The 21,613-nt window shown below is 42.8% G+C and overlaps 1 protein-coding gene across 7 annotated transcripts in view; it reads right to left on the reverse strand.

Annotated features, from left to right (window-relative positions):
* Positions 1-387: 387 nt before the first annotated feature.
* Positions 388-21,613, reverse strand: part of LCORL (ligand dependent nuclear receptor corepressor like) — a 211,449-nt gene continuing 190,223 nt past the window's right edge. For 4 of the 7 annotated variants that reach the window (XM_039326494.1, XM_039326493.1, XM_039326498.1 and 1 more), the window contains one exon: positions 388-2,454. In XM_039326494.1, the coding sequence (XP_039182428.1) occupies positions 2,330-2,454 (125 nt within the window). In that variant the 3' untranslated portion in view covers positions 388-2,329. Of the gene's footprint in view, positions 2,455-15,667; positions 18,893-21,613 lie in introns of those variants that run through there. The other 3 variants (XR_005554668.1, XM_039326499.1, XR_005554669.1) reach the window with 2 other exon arrangements.

The raw sequence follows: 21,613 nt of genomic DNA on the forward strand, positions 1-21,613 counted from the left end.
TAGATAATATAATGGTCTTCTTTCACTGGAATATGCAGTAGGAATAACCTTGAGGAGCCGGAGGAAGAGCCATAATCAAGGCAATGGTCAGATAAAAGAAATCTGAGTCCAGGGTACAAATGTAATTTGAATAACAAAATAACAGAGTTGGAAGGGACCTAGGAGGTCTTCTAGTCCAACTCAGGCAAGAAACCCTCTACTATTTCAGACAAATGATTGTCCAAAATCTTCTTCAAAACTTCCAGTGTTGGAGCATCCACAATTTCTGGAGGCAAGTCACTCCACTGACTAATTGTTCTGTCAGGAAATTTTTCCTTAGTTCTAGATTGCTTTTCTCCACGATTAGTTTCTATCCATTGCTTCTTGTTCTGCCTTCAGGTGCTCTGGAGAATAGGTGACTCCCTCTTCTTTGTGGCAACCCCTTAGATATTGCAACACTACTATCATGTCACTCCTAGTCCTTCTTTTCATTAAATGAGACATGCCCAATTCCATTAAACTAGACATACCCAAATATCCAATTTGGTCTCAGACAAAACCTCTCTACTACTCACAAAGATAAAGGGAGGGAGAGGGAAAGTCCAACCAGACTGCAATTGCAACCTTCTAACAAAAATAGTATTAGTATTCATAACTCTGGTTTCCTAGTCTGGTTTATCTCAAAGGGCTGACATCAGCATATTTTTATCTTATGGTGCAAAGATTTTATATCACTCCTGGAATACATATTGTAGAAACAAATGCAACGAGACTGCTTGCCTTGCAGTTATATTTTTGCCAAATATAAATCTATACAATCCATTCAATCCCCTTACACTGAATCAATGCAAAGTGTTAAAAGTCTGACATTTTTATAAATTAATTTAAATTGTTCTTTGAAATTGAATTTATAAACATAATATAATTTGCCTCCTATGGTTATATACTGTAAAATTGGCCATGAACTTAAAAAAAATTAAGTTTCTTAAGCAAAGGTAACACAAAGTAGCTTGCATTGCTCCAATACTAAAAAAAAACACTATCCAAGAATCATGTATGTGCATTAGCCAAGAATCATGTATGTGCATTAGCCTCTCTTGCTCTAGTCTTTCTGATGTTTCTGTGCAGATCTCAGGTGAGAAGGGTTTCTGCAAACTATAATACCAATGAAGCTCTGTATGACTGACTGATGACACTCTTGTCAGGCCTGTCTCTGGAGAGAGGCCACATAGCAGTAGCTTTCATCCTCCACAGTGGCATACCCCTTTTTCCCTTGTGCCTAAACCATATTTTCCAAAGCTAAGGTCTTTGAGATTTGTGCAATCCACCAAAAGGTACCACTTAACCAAGAGAAAGTACAAAATATGATTAGGAATTAGATGTAGAGGCAGATTTCTTACTAGAAATATCACTGATAAACTCTACAAGTTTCAAGTGATACCCATCATCAGCCTCTGTATACCTAGGGCAGAATAATTTAAGAAACATCTAGTGCCTTCTGATTGTATCTTATACTTTCTAGAACCTGATATAACAAATCTGGAAATAGAAACAGGTTACTACAAACTTACCAAGATAAAGTTATCATAATGTTCATTTGAACTCACTGAATTTCTTGACTTGAACTATAGGCTGGAGAAACCTCATCCATAACTGTGCTAAATGTTTCTCTAGGGTGTCTTATATTAGTTTTCTCTCTCTTTTTTTTTCAGAACTCTAATGCCTTGGTATCTCATTTTTCCTGTAAACTTATTTCAGATAAAATACAGGGCTTCAAGGACAAATTGCCAGTTGTGCTGCCCACCACTCTGCAAATTAAAAGGCTATTTTTAACATATAATGCAAAAATAAGTCTACGCCAAGGTTTCTGAATTTGTCTTGATATATTCTGCTAGGTGGATCTTAGTCTTAGTCTTCTTAGTCTTCTTGTTGAATCTCAAGATGCATATCTTAACATGCATGCAACTTGTCTCAAATAAAGAGATAAAAGTTCCACTGTACTATTATTCACTGGGGTGGGGGATAATATTTGGAAACCAATGTGCAACCATATGGATGGAATGGTTAGCATTCTTGAGATATTTTGACAGGCATGTCCCAAGGAGCCAGTCCTTAGATCCTTTGCATCAACACAGACACCATCCAATATGTAAGCTTGTCACTAATTTGTGTATCAACAGAAGTAACTCTTAGCCCAACTTGCAACAATTTCAATTAAATACAGCCTCCAGAAAGGAGTGTTTAGCTCTTCAAAGCAGTTTTGTTAAGTTACTACAGCAATGACTTGTTCAGTTTGACAATCATTCACAGTATTGCATGCTTCTCTGGGATGATGACAGATGAATTCATTTCAACAATTCATGGGATTTACTTGAGAGTTTCCATGGAGAGACAATTGGAATGGGATCATGGAGAATTCAACAGCTCTGCTAGCAAGTCCATCCAGCAAAGGCAGCCCAACAGGTTTAAGAGGACCTAAAAGAAAGAAGATGCCATGATAACCTAATTTGCAATCTCTACACATTACAAATCTGGCAGGAAAAAGTTAAGATGATGCAAACGAGTTTAATTGAGAATAATGTATTTATAACCTGTTCAATGCTGGTTTTTCTTTAAAGAAATGTAGGTTGCAAGTCAGCAGAATCCCAACCTTTCCAAATCCAGAGATTTTATTCAGAAATTTAAGTATGTTCTTTTATTTCTCCTACTGACATAAATGGCAAAACCTGTCTTAATGGCCAAAACTCACTTTTTTCATTGGCAATGTTATAAAACTGTAAGATGATGCCAAGAGTAATTGTCACCTGTTTATCAACTAAGGTGCATGAATCTGTAGAACAATTAATCTTAAATCACAATGAATTTAAATAAAAAACCTAAATAATTTGCTTTGTGTTTTGAGTGAACAATGTTGTGTGGGGAGGATTTTTTTTTTAAAAAAGAGAACTGTAGAGGGTAACTAATGCAAACGCCTAGAAGCAAGCAAAGTTATAACCAGAAGCCAACATGGGTTTGTCAAAAATAGATCATGCCAAACAAATCTTATTTTATTCTTTGACAAAGTGACTTAATTAGTGGACCAGTGAAATGTAGCAGACATAATATACTCAGATTTCAGTAAGGCATTTGACGTAGACTACAAACTATTTGTTGATAAGCTAACAAAATACCAACATGGATTTGTAACTGGCTGACAAACTTTGTTCAAAGTATAGTCCTTAATAGAACTACATCTACATCAGGGGCGTCAAACTCAATTTCACTGAGGGCCACATCAGGGTTGTGGTTGACCTCAGGGTGGGCGTGGTCAGGGTGCGTGGCCAACTCAACATCACTTGTGTTGGGGGGCAACTGTGTGGTCTGGGCGGGGCTGGGGGGATCCAGCCTGGTCTTCAAGCTCCCAGGGCACTGGGACCCCACAGCCCAGCCAGCCCTGCTATCCCAAGAGGGCGCCCTGCTGTGCTTATCTCCTCCTCAAAGCTGCTGCTGCTGTTTTTGCTCTCCTTGGCCATGATGTGTGTGGGAGGGCATAGTATGTGGGTGAGAGGGAGGCCCACTCTCTCTCCATATGAGGAAGCCTGGCTTTGTAACTAAAATATCCTCAGCAATAGGATGGGAGACCGCCAAGAGAGATCAAGATGAGGAGACAAGGGGATGGCAAAAGGGCAGCAGGGCTGCTGGTGGCCAAATGCTAAGACAGCACTTCCCTCAGACCCTCCCTCTCTCTCATTGTAATCCCCTCCCTCCCTTTTCTTCTTTTTCCTTGCCTCTTTATTCTCCTTTCTTTCTTCTTCCTTTCCTTCTTTTTCCTTTCTTATTCTCTTCCCCTCTTTCCTTCTTTTTTCTTTGTCTTTACTCTTTCCCTTTCTCCTTTCCTGTCCCTTCTTGGATGCTCAAATGCAAAAGAGGAAACATTTCTCAATGCCTCCTTGCCTTGTGATCAAATGCCACTTTTGCTAGTAGTTTGTGGCCACTTAAAAGACAGAGAACAAACCAGGCTCAGTTTATCCCGTGCCTGCATTTAGTGGGGGTGTCTACAGACAACAGTACAGCAAAATGGTCAAAATGGTGGCTGTGATAGTTAATCAGAGCTCCTCTGTTTTTTATGTGCAACAGCTTTAGCTTTCATGAACAGAGGTAGATTAATTGTTTTTCTATTAATACATAATCCTTAAAAGGGCTCTCCTGTAGGGAGCCTGCCTTGGTCTAATTCAGACTGAAAATATACCAAAGGAAAATATTTTCCCCCACTGGAAATGGCTATTTGCAACATAGAAGGAAGGGATACTTTCCTAAGAGCTCACAATTCAAGAATACTAATGTTAACTTGGATTGCCAACAAAGTTGTCTGTGACAAAACAGAAAAACAAAATAGCTTTCTCCTTTGAACTGGGGCATTTCCAACCGAATTGCCTCTCCCTCCCTCCCTGATTCCTTCCTTCCTTCCTTCCTTCCTTCCTTCCTTCCTTCCTTCCTTCCTTCCTTCCTTCCTTCCTTCCTTCCTTTTTTTTAAGCTGCCAGAGGCTCCAGGCAGAGGTGGCAACAGGCAACCAGCTGTGGGCAAAGGCTTCCCCTCCCCGTCATTGCCTCTACGTGGCTTAGCTCACCTCTCCCAGTGTTTTGTGTGTGTGTGTGTGTGTGTGTGTGTGTGTGTGAGAGAGAGAGAGAGAGAGAGAGAGAAAGAGAGTGCACATGAAGGAGTGTGTGTTTCTCTCACCCCTTGAAGCCCCACACCCTCAACAGAGACCTTCTGCGATGGCAGGCTGCAAACTAATGAAAGCTGTTTTTTTGGAGTACTTGTTTCTTTTTCTCAATGTGCTGCCAATTGCATCATGCCCTGCCCCCCTCAGTTCCCGCCCCCAGCTCCGTGGCAGGCTGCAAAAAGCATTCCTCTCCCGTTCTTTTCCTCCCGATGTCACAGCGTGGGGCTGCAGGAGGTGAGACCCCACACACGCGCGCACACACACAAACACATGTGCAGGTTCTGGGAGAGGTGAGCTGAGAGCCATGGAGCAGGAGGAAACGATAGGGGAAGTGGTCAAAATAGGAAACTTCTGTCCGGAGCCTCTGGCAGCTTAAAAAAAAAGACGTGTGGAGCAGTGGCTTCCCTTTCAGTCCACCCTACCCTCCGTTGCCTCCACACCGGGGTTGACTCTATGCCTGCCGAAAGGGCAGTTTTGCTTTCAAACACCCCCCCCCCATTCCAGAAACCGAAAACTGCTGCCGTTCACCTGCCGTGTCTCCCTGACAGCCCTTGCAAATTCCTATTGCATGCTGGCAGGCAGAATCCTAAAGCTCCCATTCTGTTTCCTCCATGCTCAGGAAGGAAACTGCCGGCTGCAGCTCTCTCACTCGGGGGTGGGGCGATCCCAGTGAAAGCGTGTCAGAGGCTGGAAGGGGGTGGGGTGAGGCCAGGTGGGGCGGGGTGAGGCAAATGAGCTGCAGCTGCTCCTGCGCACCACCAGCCTCTGAGCACTCACCATTTCCTGTGCGTGCACCGGGAGATTGCCCAGCTGGGTTGGGGTGGGCCAGGGATGGGGCAGCAGGGGCCGGTTTCTTGCCATTTCTGTGAGCAGCTCCAGGGGCCAAATTTGGACCCTTGGCGGGCCGTATCCGGCCCATGGGCCTTGTGTTAGACATGTCTGATCTACATGGAGGGAAATAAGAAGCGGGATACCCCAAGGTTCTGTTTTAGGCTGAATACTCTTCAATAGCTGGTTCATCTCCTCCAAGCTGACATCTGGGGAGGTATCTGGGGAAGCGTCCGGGGGAGTAATACAGGTTGAAATGGTAGAACTTTGAGGGAGAGTGACTATGCCATATTGGAATTCAATATAATGCAGACACAAGCAATAGAACATAGTCAAACCAGTGTCTTAAGACTTTAAAAGAACTGACTTCAACAAATTTAAAGAGAGGTTTCAAAGGATTCCATGGATGAAAATCTTAAAGAGGACTCAAGAGGCTTGGGAAACTGAAAAATGTGATTATAAAAGCCCAATCCACCACAATTCCATTGAAAAAGAAAAACAAGAAATCCAAAATGAAACCAGCATGGCTGCATAAAGGAATCTCTGATAAACTGAAAGACAAAAAGTACAAGTATAAAAAAATAAAAAGAGGGACAGACAATTAAGGCAGAATACTAGCATATAGCCCGAATCTGCAAAGATGAAGTCATTAAAGCTAAAGCTCAGATTGAACTAAGACTTGCAACAAATGTCAAAAATAATTTTTAAAAAGTTTATTTCAACATGTAAAAAACAAGAAAGAAGTCAAGGAAACAATCAGTCCACTAATGCGAGAAGATGGCAAAGAAGTGATGGGCAGCAGGGAGAAAGCAGATCTGTTTAAGAATTTGCATTCTTTGCATCTGTCTTCACACAAAAGGAAAAATAGCAAAAACAGAACTGCAAAAGACAGGCTAGGAATAAAGTTTAAAATAGGCAAGAAATGTAAGATAACACCTGTCCAGCTAGGCAAGTTCAAATTACTAGGAGCAGAGTTCTGAAGGAGCTGGTAGACATGATCTCAGAATCACTGAACCATATTTTTCAAAGATTCTAAATCACTGGGAAACTACCAGAGGACTGGAAAAGAGCTGATGTGATTCCCTTCTTCAAAACGGGGGGGGGGGGGAGGGATTGGATCCAGAAAACTACACATGAATCAGCCTGGCATCAATATCCTGAAAAAAATAATCAAACAACAGATCTGTGGACATCTAGAAGCAAGCAAAGTTATAACTAGAAGCCAACATGGATTTGTTAGAAACGCATCATGCCAAACAAATCTTATTTCATTCTTTGGCAAGTGACTAAATTAGTGGACCAGCAAAATATTGTGGACATAGTATACGTGGCTTTCAATAAGGCATTTGACAAAGTAGATCACAAGTTACTTCTTCGTAAGTTAGAAAAATATGGGATAGACAGTATCACCACCAAATGGATTCATAAGTGGCTGACAAACTGCACTCAATGTGTAGTCCTTAATGGAACTACAACTACATGGACAGAAATAAGCAGTGGGGAACCCCAAGGTTCTGTTTTAGGCCTAGTACCCTTCAATACTTCCATTAATGATTTAGATAAGGGAATAGAAACTCAACAAATTTACAGATGACACTAAACTAACAGGAATAGCCAACATCCCAGAACATAGGCTCAAGATCCAGACAGATCTTGACAAACTTGAACACTGGGCCCTATCTAACTGAATTAAATTCAACGTAGAGAAAAGTAAAGTTTTACACTTAGGCAAGAAAAATCAAATGTATAAGTACAGATTAGCTGAAACCTGGGTCAATAGCAGGAACTGTGAGAGGTATCTTAGAGTCCTAGTTTCATTTTTATCCAATCACTTAAATATGAGCCAACAGTGTGTGGCAGCAGCCAAAAAAGCCAATGCAATCCTAGGTTGCATTAACAGAGAGATAGACTCAAGATCACATGAAATATTAGTACCACTTTATAACACCTCAGTAAGATCACACTTAGAATATTGTATACAGTTTTGGTCACCATATTATATAAAAAAATGTTGAGACTCTGGAAAGAATGCAGAAAAGAACATCAAAGATGATTAGGGAGCTGGAGGCTAAAATATATGAAGACCAGGTTGCAGGAATTTTGTATGTCTAGTCTAGTGAAAAGAATGACTAGGAGTGATATGATAGCAATGTTCCAATATATGAGGGGCTGCCACAAAGAAGAAGGGCTCACCTATTTTTCAAAGCACCAGAAGATAAGAGAAGAAATGGATGGAAACTAAGCATCAGGTCAGTTTTCTTTGTATAAATGAAAAAGACATCTTTGAAAATGTAATTAGGTGGGAAAGAGAACACCATAAGCACCAAGCAATTTACATTGCTTACACTGTGACACAATGGGTATTATTAATCGGGTATCTTTTGAAAGTGTATCATGAGGTATGATTTTTTTTTTAAAAAAGAAATTACATTAACAGAGAGAAAAGTGTTACAATCGGGATGCAGACATGCCCTGAGTAGTAAGAGCATTATATACAATCAATGATAAAATGAATTGAATGAGGGTCAAATTGACAGATTTCTCTAATTTTTTCTACTTGACCTCCTGCTGACTGGCAATTACCAAATATGAATCGGGGTGTGCTGATAAGTATCGGATTTTCATACTTAGCTTTCTCAGCAGAAAATCTGAAACATCAAATAGATTACACTAATGTCCAGAAAATGAATATTTAGAACTCTCAAATGCTGAAAAGCATCAGTCCTAAACAGTTATGTAAAATAAATTCTTCTGAACTCAGTATTTTTTATTTCCTATTGCTAAATCACCCATCTCCCTCGATTAAACTCAATATTAAAACAATTTCCTTAATATTTATGTAGTCAGCACAGCTACATCTATATAAAGAAAAATCAGAATAACATTTCAGAACAGATCACTGAAGCTGAGGCTGTTTTATTGTCATGGAACGCAACATGAGCAGAAGAAAGCAGGGAAAAAATGACATGTATCCAAGAGGGAGACTCATTTTTGGGGAAAGGAAGCAACACAAGGTGGAATGAGTGTCTTCAAATCTTTTTAACCACACATAATATGGAGTTAGATGGATGGATCGGTTGCTATAATCATGGTACAATTGCTGTCAAACTGAACCTTGACCTTGACTAGTTTCTCTCCCCATCTTCATTAGCCACTTCCATACAAAAGGATATTGACTTGACTCTATTGAGAAAATGAGTACTGCCAATCAAAATAAAGATTTGAGTTCATTTATAATAAATAAATACCATGTAAATTTGGATTAGAATTTTTGAAGCCCAAACAGAGCAAATGGATGCAACCAGCTAAAAGAATCATGATATTATCTTTGCCTCTGCGTTCACTAGGAACAATTATTCTGGCCAAATTTACTGATCTGAATATGGCAGTGCCTGTTGTGATTCCTTGTCTGCCAGTGGATCCAGCAGCCAAATCCAAGGAATTGGATGAGGAGATGCCTGGGTTCACATTGGAGTCTGTGGAAAGCTCTGAGGAGCAAGAAGACCCAGAGCCAGATGTGGAGCCCGGCCCATCTACTCACGCTCAAGCAGAGACATAGCTGTTTTGGGAGCCAGAATTAAGCGATGAGGAGGAATAGCTGGGGACAGTCCTGGATGCACGGATGCGCAGAGAGGAGCAAGACAAAGTAGGGCAGTGGGGCAGCTCCATAAGCAAAGTAAGAGTCACTAAGAAGCTATGCCCTGGCTGGAATATAAAGAGGAGAGGTGTGGGAGGTGCTAGTTGCCATTCATGCTAGGGTGTTGTGCTTCTGTTGTTGGATTTCTTGCCTCAGGATTCTTGGACATTTAACTAGGTTTGTCGCATTTCTGTGTGTTTGAGTTGCTTGAACATTGAGCATTCCAGCTCAGAACTCAGAGACTGATTTTGTTTGTTTCAACAGCTAAAGGACTGGTTGGAGTTTGTTCCATAAAAGCTGTGTCAAAATAAAAGGAGTTTTTTTTCTTACAAAGTCCTGTCTTGTTCAATGAAAAGGGGTTTTCCTCATGAGTAAGCGATTGAGCAGTACTCGCGTAGGCTGGGACAGAACAGTTTGCCTTCAGCCCTTTACCCCCTACTACCATGGAGCAATTACGTGTGGAGAATGCCCAGCTCTCCCAACAACTGGCTTTCCTGGCAGGTCAAGTTGCTCAGCTTCAAGCTCCTGCTGCTCCACAACCCCATGAGAAGTGTCCAGTTGCAGTGCCTGATAAATTTGATGGCATTCCGGATATGTTTCCAACTTTTTGGGGACAATACCAATTCTGTATCAGCCTGAGCAGCGGACTTCCCCAGTGATTTGAGATAAAGGAGGGTTTATGACCAGCCTACTCTCCAGTGCTGTGGCCCATTGGGCCACACCCCTGCTGGTCCAGCCTAGTCTGTTGTTGGATAATTTTGGGGGGTTTTGTAACTACATGTGTCTTATGTACGAAGACCCCATTAAGATGCAGATCAGTACATGATGCCTAAAAGCTTTGAGGCAGGGCCGATGCCCTTCACAGGGATATATCAGTGAGTTTCAGTTGCTTAGCCAGGATTCAGCCTGGAATGAAGCTGCACTCATGGGCACTTTCCAGGATGGCTTGTTGGAGGAGCTGTTGGACAAGCTGGCCTGCCCCTCAAAAGCAACCTCATATGTTGGGAAATGCCCTGAGCCTGACCTAAAAGGCGTTATGGGTTGGGCTTCCCCCAACACTGAGTGACGTCCATCGGATGCTGCACTCGGATCCCAATGGCACTTGATACTGGTGGCATGCTCGATCCTCCCCGATAGGCCACAGGGGATTTCGGTACATGCCTTGGTTGATTCTGGGGCCACAACGAACTTTATGGATGCTGTGCTTTTGGCCAAATGGGCTGTTCCCCAATGTCCAGTGGAACCACCTCTGTTAGTGCAGACTATTGATGGCCGATTGCTCCTGTCTGGGCCAATTAAGGCTGCCATGCAACCATTGGGCATGGTCATCATCTCTCATGAGGAGGCCATTCAATTTTGCACAAACTCCGACCTGCATTTCCCCGTGGTCTTAGACTTGGTGTGACTTGACACACAACTCACAGATTTATTAGTCCCAGAACCTCATCACCTTCCTCAGTTTACAGTGTGTGGACCACACTCACCAAGTCTGCGCTGGCCAGGCGGTGAGTCCCTCAGGAGTTTCCTTGCCCCCCTGAACTGGCGACCTACGCAGATGTGTTCAGCGAGACTGAGGCAGATCAATTGCCTCCGCACAGACTATACGACTGCCCCATAGACTTGGTCCCTCATACATCTCTCCCAGTGGGGTGTTTGTATTCCATGTCTGACTCTGAGTTGGCCATGTTGTGGGACTGTCTGGACAAAAATCTGGCTCAGGGCTTTATCCAGCCCTCGTCTTCGCCGTTGTCCATGCCGGTGCTCTTTGTAAAAAAGAAGTCTGGGGAATTAAGGCTCTGTTGTTACTATCAAAAATTGAATGCCATTACAGAGCATAACCAATACCCTCTGCTCCTCATCCCCGAACTTCTGGAACAGCTCCAGGAGGCCAAAATTTTCATGAAACTGGACCTGAGAGGAGCCTACAACCTAGTTAGGATCCGGCTCAATGATGAATGGAAGAGTGTTTGGCACCCGGTATGACCACTTCAAGTATACAGTGATGCCATTCGGGGTGACCAACGCCCCGCAGTCTTCCAACACTTCATGAATGACATATTCCAGGACCTGTTAGATCAGTTTGTTGTGATCTATTTGGACAACATTCTGATCTATTCCCTTACACAGGAGAGGTATCACCAGCATCTCTGTCAGATCCTGCAATGGCTCTGAGATCATCATTTTTATGCCAAACTGGAGAAATGTCAATTCTATTAAATGACCGTTGATTTCGTAGGTTATCGCATTTCTCCTAAGGGCATCAGCACGGAGTAAAGCAAGGTCAAGTCCCTGCATAGTTGGCAATCCCCATGTAGAGTTAAGGATGCCCAGTTACTCCTTGGGTTCGCCAACTACTATAGATCTTTCATCTCTGGTTTTGCCTCCATGATCATACCTCTCAGCTTCTTCAGAAAAAGTCCTTGTTTCATTGGAGCACCCTGGAGCAACAACCTTTCCAGACTTTGAAGCAAGCCTTTATGAAGGAACCCATCCTGAACCAACCTGACCTGCATTGACCACTTGTCGTGGAAGTGGCTGCATTGGACATTGCCATTGGAGTGGTGGTACTCCAGGCTCACGCACACGGCGAAGCCCTCTTCTCTTATGCATACTATTCGCGTAAACTTAATCTGGCCAAGTGCAACTACATCATCTGGGAGAAGGAGCTACTGGCCATTAAGGTGGTATCTGAGGCCTGGAGGCATCATTTGGAAGGGGCCCAGCATCAAATTCTGGAAAGTTTGCAGACCACCCAGAAATTGAACCAACAACATATTTGGTGGTCTTTCTTCTTTGCTAGATCCAATTTCCGCGTTACATACATTCCAAGTGGTCGTAATCAAAGAGCGGATGCTCTTTCAAGGAAACCAGAATACCCCTGTACAGAGGACAAGCTTCTGCCCGGGATGGTTCTGCCCATAGAGTCATTCTCTGCGGTTTGGGAGCCAGTAGATTTACAGGCTCAGATTTGGGAGGCACAACAGCACAATGAGTGAGTGGCTCCATGAAGGGAGGAGTTGGGACCAGACTCCCCATGGACCATCATGGAGGGACTCCTGAAATATCACAACCAGCTCTATGTTCCGGGGAGCTGCTCAGAGGGCACATTCTCATGCAATGTCATGACAATCATGTGGTGGGGCATTTTGGCCTTTTCAAGATGCTGAACCTAGTCTCCTGTACATTCTGGTGGCCCTGAGTATGACATGACGTCCAGGCCTATCACATCTTGTGTATAGTGATGGCAAACCAAGTCAGCAATGGGAGCCCCACTGGGTCTGCTTCAACCCTTGCCATTGCCCGAGAGACCCTGGGGAACAGTGTCCATGGACTTTTTGATGGACTTTCCCCCATCTTCTGGGTTCACAATGGTGCTTGTGGTGGTGGACATGCTGACCAAGATGGTGCATTTCATTCCTTGCCATGGTTTGCCAACAGCCCATGCCACCACCCGCATATTCATCCAGCATATTTTCCGGCTGCACAGCCTACCTAATATGGTTGGTTTGGATAGGGGGGCTCAATTTACAGCCCGTTTCTGGAAAGGGCTGCTGAAGGCACTAGACGTACAAATCTGCCTGTCGGCGCACCATCCGCAAACAGATGGCAGGACCGAGACAGTGATTGGAATCCTGGAATAATATTTGCGCTGTTTCGTGAATCAGCAACAGGACAATTGGGCAGACTATATTGCAGTAGCCAAATTTGCTTTTAACAACTCACAGCACACCTCCAGGCATATGACACCATTCTTGGCCAATGTGAAGTATCATACGTTTTTCCCCTCACACAGCTCAACTTGGCAGTTCCTGCAGCTAACAAATATCTTGCCAAACTACAGGTTATCCATCAATTGGTGCGGTGGCAATTAAAGAAAGCCAAGGGAGATTACAGGAAAGTCGTCAAGAGATATGCCTGTGTTACCTGTGGGAGATCAGGTATGGCTGTCAACAAAGCACCTTCAGTCAGACCGGCCTGCCAAGAAATTGGATCACCAGTACCTAGGCCCTTTCCCTATCGAAGCCATCATTAACCTGGTCACTTATTATTTAACATTACCACATTCATTACAGATACATCTGGTCTTTCACCAGTCCCTCTTGGTCCCAGAAAGACCAGCTTGTTAACTCCGCCAACCAAACATCCCCCACCAGAACAGTGATGGAGATGGCACTCCCGAGTATGAGGTCACCAGTTTTTAGGACTCCCATTGGCTACAAGGCCGATTCCAGTATTTGATTGAGTGGAAGGGCTATGGACCGGAGTAGTTCACCTGGGAGGACGCAACCACTGTGCATGCTCCTACCCTGGTGATGGCGTTCCACGAACAGTTCCCTTCACAGCCACATCCAGCCTGTCAGACCTGGGGGAAGGGTCCTGTGATGACGGATAGTATTGTGATTCCTCGCCTGCCAGCGGATCCAGTAGCCAAATCCAAGGAATTGGAGGAGGAGGTGCCTGGGTTCACATTGGAGTCTGTGGAAAGCTCTGAGGAGCAAGAAGACCCAGAGCCAGATGCGGAGCCTGGCCCATCTACTCACGCTCAGGCAGAGACACAGCGGTTTTGGGGGCCAGAACTAAGTGATGAGGAAGAACAGCTGGGGCCATCCTGGATGCATGGATGTACAGAGAGAGCAAGACAATGGAGGGCAGTGGGGCAGCTCCATAGGCAAAGTAAGTCACTAAGAGGCCATGCCCTGGCTGGACTATAAAGAGGAGAGGTGTGGGAGGTGCAAGTTGCTGAAGATAACTGTTCATGCTAGGGCGTTGTGCTTCTGTTGTTGGATTTCTTGCCTCAGGATTTTTGGACATTTAACCACTTTTGTCGCATTTCTGTGTGTATGAGTGACTTGAACCTTCAGCATTCCAGCTCAGAACTAACTCAGAGACTGATTTTGTTTGTTTCAACAGCTAAAGGACTGGTTGGAGTTTGTTCCATAAAAGCTGTGTCAAAATAAAAGGAGTTTTTTTTCTTACAAAGTCCTGTCTTGTTCAATGAAAAGGGGTTTTCCTCATGAGTAAGCGATTGAGCAGTACTCGCGTAGGCTGGGACAGAACAGTTTGCCTTCAGCCCTTTACCCCCTACTACCATGGAGCAATTACATGTGGAGAATGCCCAGCTCTCCCAACAACTGGCTTTCCTGGCAGGTCAAGTTGCTCAGTTTCAAGCTCCTGCTTGAAGCAGTACTCAATCGCTGAGACAGAACAGTGCCATTTACAGAAATGAAGATATAATAATAATAATAATAGCAAAGTTGGAAGGGACCTTGGAGGTCATCTAGTCCAACCCCCTGCTCAGGCAGGAAACCCTATACCAGCGGTTCTCAACCTATGGGTCGCGACCCCATTTGGGGTCGAACGACCATTTTACGGGAGTCGCCAAACAACGCGATCCGCCATTTTTCCCCCTCAGGGGGCGCCGCCACGCATGTGCGCTGTGCATGGGGGTGCCGCCGCGCATGTGCGGCGCGTCCGTGTGACGGGGGGTGCCGTCACACAAAGGTTGAGAACCGCTGCCCTATACCATTTCGGACAAATGGCTGTCCAGTCTCTTCTTAAAAACTTCAAGTGTTAGAGCATTCACCACTTTTGGAGGCAGGTTGTTCCACTGGTTAATTGTTCTGTCAGGAAGTTTATCCTTAGTTCTAGGTTGCTTCTTTCCTTGCTTAGTTTCCACCCGTTTGCTTCTTGTCCTGCCTTCAGGCACCATGGAAAATAGCTTGACTCCCTCTTCTTTGTGGCAGCCCCTGAGATATTGGAACACTGCTATCATGTCCCCCCCCCCCGTCCTTCTCTTCATTAAACTAGACATACCCAATTCCAGCAACCATTCCTTATATGTTTTAGCCTCCAGTCCCCTGATCATCTTTGTTGCTCTTCTCTGTACTCTAGTTTCTAGAGTCTCAACAACTTTTTTACATTGTGATGACCAAAACTGGATGCAGTATTCCAAGTGTGGCCTTACCAAGGCATTGTAAAGTGGTATTAACACTTCACGTGATCTTGATTCTATGCCTCTGTTAATGCAGCCTAGCACTGTGTTGGCTTTTTTGGCAGCTGCAGCGTATTGCTGGCTCATATTTCAATGATTGTCCACTAGGCCTCCGAGGTCCCTCTCACAGTTACTACTATTGAGCAAGGTACCCCCATACTATACCTGTGCATTTGGTTTTTCTTGCCTAAATGTAGAATGCTTTTTTCACTATTGAATTTCATTTTGTTAGATAGTGCCTAGTGTTCAAGTCTGTCCAGATCCTTCTGTATCTTAAGCTTGTCTTCTGGAGTGTTGGTTATTCCTGTCAGCTTGGTGTCATCTGCATATTTGATGAGTTCCCCATCTATCCCCTCATCCAAATCGTTGATGAAGATGTTGAAGAGCACTGGGCCCAGAACAGAGCCCTGGGGCACCCCACTACACACTTCCCTCCATGTAGATGCGGTTTCATTGAGGATCACACACTGAGTACGGCTGGTCAGCCAGCTACGGATCCATCTGGTGATGATGCTGTCTAACATTTTTCTATCTTGTAAAATAGTAGGTTGTGATCTACTTTATCAAATGCTTTACTGAAGTCCAAGTAAATTATATCCACAGCATTCCTCTGATCCACTAATTTTATTTCAGACTGCCTCAGCCATGGCTGAATAATGCTGTGGGTTTGTCATAAAGTGTAGAAATGGGGTGACACTCCCCAATGGAATCTTAATGTGAAGGTCAGAAGTTATTCTAAAAAGAACTCTGGAATGTATTTGTGCCATTAGGTCTTGGCAGGAAATCCAAAGAAGTGAGTTGTGATTTCTTTTTCCTTATAAATGTGGCCCTGCTTGGCAGAAAGAACCAGCAAAGGCTGCATTAAATCAACATGTCTAATTCCTCTTAGCAGACTGCATCATTTCACAGGCCTTATTCACAGCAAACGGACAAGTCAAATGTCATCAGTACTGCCAGCTTTGATTGTCCTCATTGGTATACCTGCCACTGAGATTCTTCTGGTGGGCTCTGGGCCTTCTCTACTTTGTCAGAAACTTCCAAAGTTTTGAATTTTTTAGTGAAAGCTTGGTTTCTTGTGCATATTTGCATACACACCTAGGTGTGACTCACATCAGTACCATTAGTGTTTCACTCCTTTACATATGTGGAATCTGACAGGAGTCACTGGACCAAGAACAGGTTCCTTGAATTGCACTTAAAGAACCTCAATGACATAGAAGTAACCAGTTCTTTACTGCCAGCTCAATCAGTAACAAATATGATCAATTTGCTGCTTACCTGGAAAGGATCAGCTCTCATAAAGTTAGAGGAAATGGTCGTTCTCACAAAGGAAATGACCCACTAAGCCTGTGAATAAAGCCTACTGTGGCAAATTTTAAAAAAAGCCAAAACAACCTTGGACAAATAGGATAAATCAATCTGCCTCTATACATAGTCAAGGAGAGGCAAGGAGCTACTTGTAATGCATAAAACTTCCTCATTCATCTGAAAGGTCATCTTTTATGATACCCATGGAAGGGTAGTTGTTGAATGTCTGGAATCAAGCAGCTCAGAAGCTCAAATGGGGGAGTCATCAACTTAGAAAAATGACCATGTAAGTACCAGCAAATAATATGGAAGGCACCAGTGTAAAAGTTAATTTTTATCTCTGTGTTTGAAGAGGGAGATACCTGCAATCAGCAAGCAACATGCATATGAGTTGTCAAACAGATTGAGATCTATGAGACAAGGTTAGTTCCCATTACTTCAGTGTAGGAGAAAGATTAAAATGTATTCAATTAGAGGATTGAGTCTCCAGGATCAAACTCAATCCAGCCTATCACAACTCATATGTAGAAGGCTTTGTAGCACCTGATCACCCTTGTTGGAACTCCTGAGATATTTAGACTATATTGGACACAAATATGAGAGATGAAGCCTGTAGATGCTCTCTGGACCTCCCACAGATGTCCTAAAATACCTTTGTTAATAAACAGTGATTTCAGTTCCATGGTTGAAGGATGAGTTGCAATACTGAGGCCACGTTTGTACTACCCTGTTTGTTAACTGGGTAGTACAGTTTGGAAGTAAAGTGTATCTTTCCAATGCAGTCCTGAAAAACTCAAGGAGCTTGTGTGTGTTGATATGACTGTTACAAGAACTATCCAGAATGGGGGGGAGGAGAATTTTTGCCCACTATGAAGGCATCAGTAGCCAGAACCTCCATAGGCAATGGTGGGTAAAGGACAAACCTTTTGGAAGTTTGTATAAATGGGACCACTATAGCAGTGACCACTTGATTCTAGGGTAGACAGAAAGCAGGAGCCTTTCCATGCTTGAGTTCAGTTAGATATAGTATAGGTATATTAGGTGCATCTAAAATTGAGCCTAAAATGTGGCAGTGGTAGGTTTGATTGTGACTGTATGATTCTAGTGTTGATGTTTAGTGAATCTATGAAAATAGGGAACGTTTGGTAAAGAGGAAGGCCTTGACTTGGATAGAATGAAAATGACCCCAAGAAATTGTTTTACTAGAGTGGATGGTGACAATTTTTTAGTGTTAATGTCAAGTGGGTGCATTCATTCAACTGTTGACAAATGGACCAAGCAAATGGACCTGATCAAAATGGAAAGTGGCTGGGTCATGACTGATTTGAATACTGAAAAATACTGAACTTTTGCCCTAGTGTAACAAATTGGATGGGCAGGGACACAACTGCAAAGACAGAGCAGCTTTCAAACAACTGTATAAGACTGCAGAAAGCTATAGCTGGTTTAAAACCTTTTTAAAATGTCTTTCATATGTGTTGTTTCATGTGGAAACACTTCTTTTAACCAATTCAGACAACCAACTCTACTTCTGTTAGTAGGACCATACTTTTGGCACTGTATCCCAGCGATGTCTGAAAGGGACTTGTGAAGTAGCCAACAGTGATTCTCTAGGAATATGGAACAGCAGCAAGTGGAATGGGAAGACAAAAGCCATTGATATAGGATCTAAAGCAGCGGTTCTCAACCTGTGGGTCGTGACCCCATTTGGGGTCGAACGACCATTTCACGGGGGTCGCCAAACAACACGATCCGCCATTTTTTTTGTCAGCTGGCGCATGCGCAGTGCGTCCTTATGACCGGGGTCGCCAGAAAAAAAAGGTTGAGAACCACTGATCTAAAGCACTTAAGACCTCAGAAGCTTTTAACACCCGCTTTCAAAATCTGATGTTTAGGTTATCAGTTCTAGAAAGAACCTACTACCTCCGCCCCACCAAAAAAAAATGCAAATAAAGAGAAACAATGTCTGCCAAAAGGGAGAAATTTGCTCCAGTGTGGAAGAAGGCTTCAAAGCCATAAAGTCAAGTTTAAGCCAGAAACTCAGTAAGGTGACTCAATACTGCTGTAGAAATCACTAGTTTGGACAACACCAAAAAACACAGCATTGGTTGAAAAAAAATGGAGGGTATTGAGAGATATAATGCATGTAAGTCAATCCTTCTGTCAAATTTTCATATTTTCCGGGCTCTGCCATTCTGACGGGAGGGGGGAGGTTTCACTTTGTTGGGAGAGGGCTTACAGATGTATTTCATTTACTTTGTTCTCTCCATCTTTGATGTATCTCTTTGGGTGTGAAAAAGGGGAGGAATGTGCCAGGGGCCATCTGCCTTATCTCCGCTCCATTGTAAAGATGATGCAATACCTGGGAGCAGTCACTTATCACTCTGGTTCACATAACAACTTCACACCTGTGGATTGGCTGGAGACAAACTGGACAGCTGGGCACTGGGGAGGGATTTGAGAAGGGAAGTTTTAATGTAATGTTTTCTGTGGGAATTCTTTAGATCAGGGGTCCCCAACTCCCAGTCCGTTGACCGGTACTGGGCCATGGCATGCCAGCAACCAGTCCACACAAGCAAGCAAAGCCCCATCTGTGGGATGCAGGCAGCACACAAAACCACACACCCTGTGGTCCACGGAAAAACCTTTCTACGGAACCGGTCCCTGGTGCCCAAAAGGTTGGGGACCTCTACTTTAGATCTTGTCTTGCCTTCCTGCTTTCACTATTAGTTGAGCCAGGACCTTACACCTTACACCAAATCTCAAAGCCCTGGATGGTTCTGACTGGAACTCTGTGTGAGGGCCAAAACTTTGATTCAAAAACTCTCAGTGAAGAAACCTGGTCCACTTCTAGTCTGTACTCAAAAGGGATTTCACTGAGGAAGAGTTTATTTCTTCATTCACATTCATAAGCTCACAACAGCTGTATATTTACTATAGACGTCTGAGGTTAAAAAAAAAGTCAAAATGGGAAATCTCAATCCACAATTAAAGGGCAAGACTTCAATTGCAGAGTTATGGCTCTGATTTTGATTTTTTTTTTAACCCCTTTCCTGGAGATACCCCCAAAGTATTCTGAATTTTTGTTGACTTCCAGCAGAACAGAACTACTGTTTTACTTCTTAAAAAGCAAGAATTTGCTGAGAAACAAAAGGTACTACATAGCTATTTCCCTGTGCATGTTTGCCTTTTGTAAATTCTCATAGTTTTTAAATAATTTACATAACAAATTGTCAGTGAATATTACAATAAGTATATTGCATTGCATTTCATATTCAGGAAGATGTTTAGAACATTTTTTCATCTTCTCTTACAGTGCAAAAAATTAATCAGCATTTAATTTTAGATATCTCAAGGTCTTTGAAAAATCTTTCAGTTCTATAAAATACTAAAATCTAACTATTTTAGAAAAAGTCCAAGACTATCTGAAAATCCCTGCCATCTCTTTGCAAATGATGAAACAGTATGAGGCGCAAAAAGAAATGCCAACTAACATGAATGACATGCATTTGTGTACATATATGTATAAGGGACTCTATGCTGCTGGTACAAGCAAAGCAGATATTAGGCACAAGGATTTGCCTAATGTAAGAGTGTGTCTGAGTACACAAGTGTGTAAATTCTGCCACAGGTCTATTCTCACAAAGAGGCATTTTTTTCAGTACTAAGTGTACTACATGCTAACTCCTTATTTTCATACTTGGTTCTTAAGTTCTAGCCTTCTTTTTCTTTCAAAGTTTAACATGGCTCTCTGTTATCTGGATAATCCATAACCTCAGGTTTTCAAAGAAACTTCACAATCACAGCACAAGAGAGGACAACTGCTGGGTAAAAGCAGCAAGCGCAAAGGAAAAGCACAGAGTTGGATAGTTATTCATAATAGAGAGATTGAAGAAACAAAATTTTCTCCTCTGCTTTTATGCTTTTTAAATGAATTTGGGATGAGTAATAAGTTTGCCACTTCTGTTTTCTGACAAAAACACACACAGCGTTCTTTTAACAACCACAGTGATTTGTTTATCAAGCACAATAAAATTCATGATGGCCAGGTTCCATTCTGTTGTAAGTCACGGACTACCTGTATTTCTAAATAATGTTTGCTGCAAAACAGAAGGGGGCTACTACTTTCCTACAGATATCTGGGCTGGAAATCTGGAGCAAGACAGTGGAGTAAATGAGTTTAAAATAGCATTAATCTTTTAAGTAAGCTACCAAAGCAATATTACAAATATTGACAGAAAAGCTTGATATCAGATAGTCTAATATAAACTCAATAGGAGAAACTACCAATAGATTAAAAAAATGATGCTTGTATGTTACAGAACTATTTAGTTTTATGTCCATAACCACAAGACAGTCATTCTTTTTCAGAAAAAACAGATGCTTACTAGGGCTGCAATCAGTATTGTACATTGTGAATTCATTTCATTTATTCTCCAATGAAAACCCCATCCCAGAAGGAACACTGGTGAATCATATCCTGATCATACAGTAAAATTTTATACTTCTCTACTAAACACTGAGCAGAGAGCAGCAGCAAGCCTTCAAGACCGGGCTGCTTCAAGAACCTAGAAATACAACTGATGTCACAAAAGACATGCTGAAAGAGCTCATGAAGCTGAGAACTAGAGAGGGTGCTAGAAGAGAGAGGAAATCTAATGGGACTTGCCACCAGCAATTTAGGGCCACTTAAGTTACCATTTTTAATTTACAAGAAAATTTGGAAAAAGACTTTTCAATGGGGGAAGTCTATAAAACTCCTGGAAGATAAGCACTGCAGTGCCTCATGGAATGAAGAATTGGGTTGTAAAGGTTATGGGGACCTTAAAAAGAATGCTATAGGAGCAAGGTCATTCTGTCCTTCATTGGAAGCTCCATCTGCAACTATAGTGTTGCTCTTCAAATTACAAGTTATATAGATGTTTAGAGAGGGAAGGAGAGATGTAGCACCAGGGACTCAGTGCTGAAAGTGAGCACTGTTACACTTGGTTCAAGACCCACTTTTCTTTTGCAGGGCAGAAGAGGCTGTTCCCTCCAACAGCACATGTAAGCTGGCGTCTCTCCTTTTGGTCTTTTCCCAGTGCGAAAGGTTCTGGGATGCTGGATAGGAAGATCTAGATATTCCTTCTTATTACAGTTAATTGTTTCACTGAACTCAGTGAAGTT

Source organism: Crotalus tigris, unplaced genomic scaffold, assembly GCF_016545835.1.
Source record: "Crotalus tigris isolate CLP2741 ecotype Arizona unplaced genomic scaffold, ASM1654583v1 scf7180000024341.3516292, whole genome shotgun sequence".
NCBI classification, from domain to species: domain Eukaryota; kingdom Metazoa; phylum Chordata; class Lepidosauria; order Squamata; family Viperidae; genus Crotalus; species Crotalus tigris.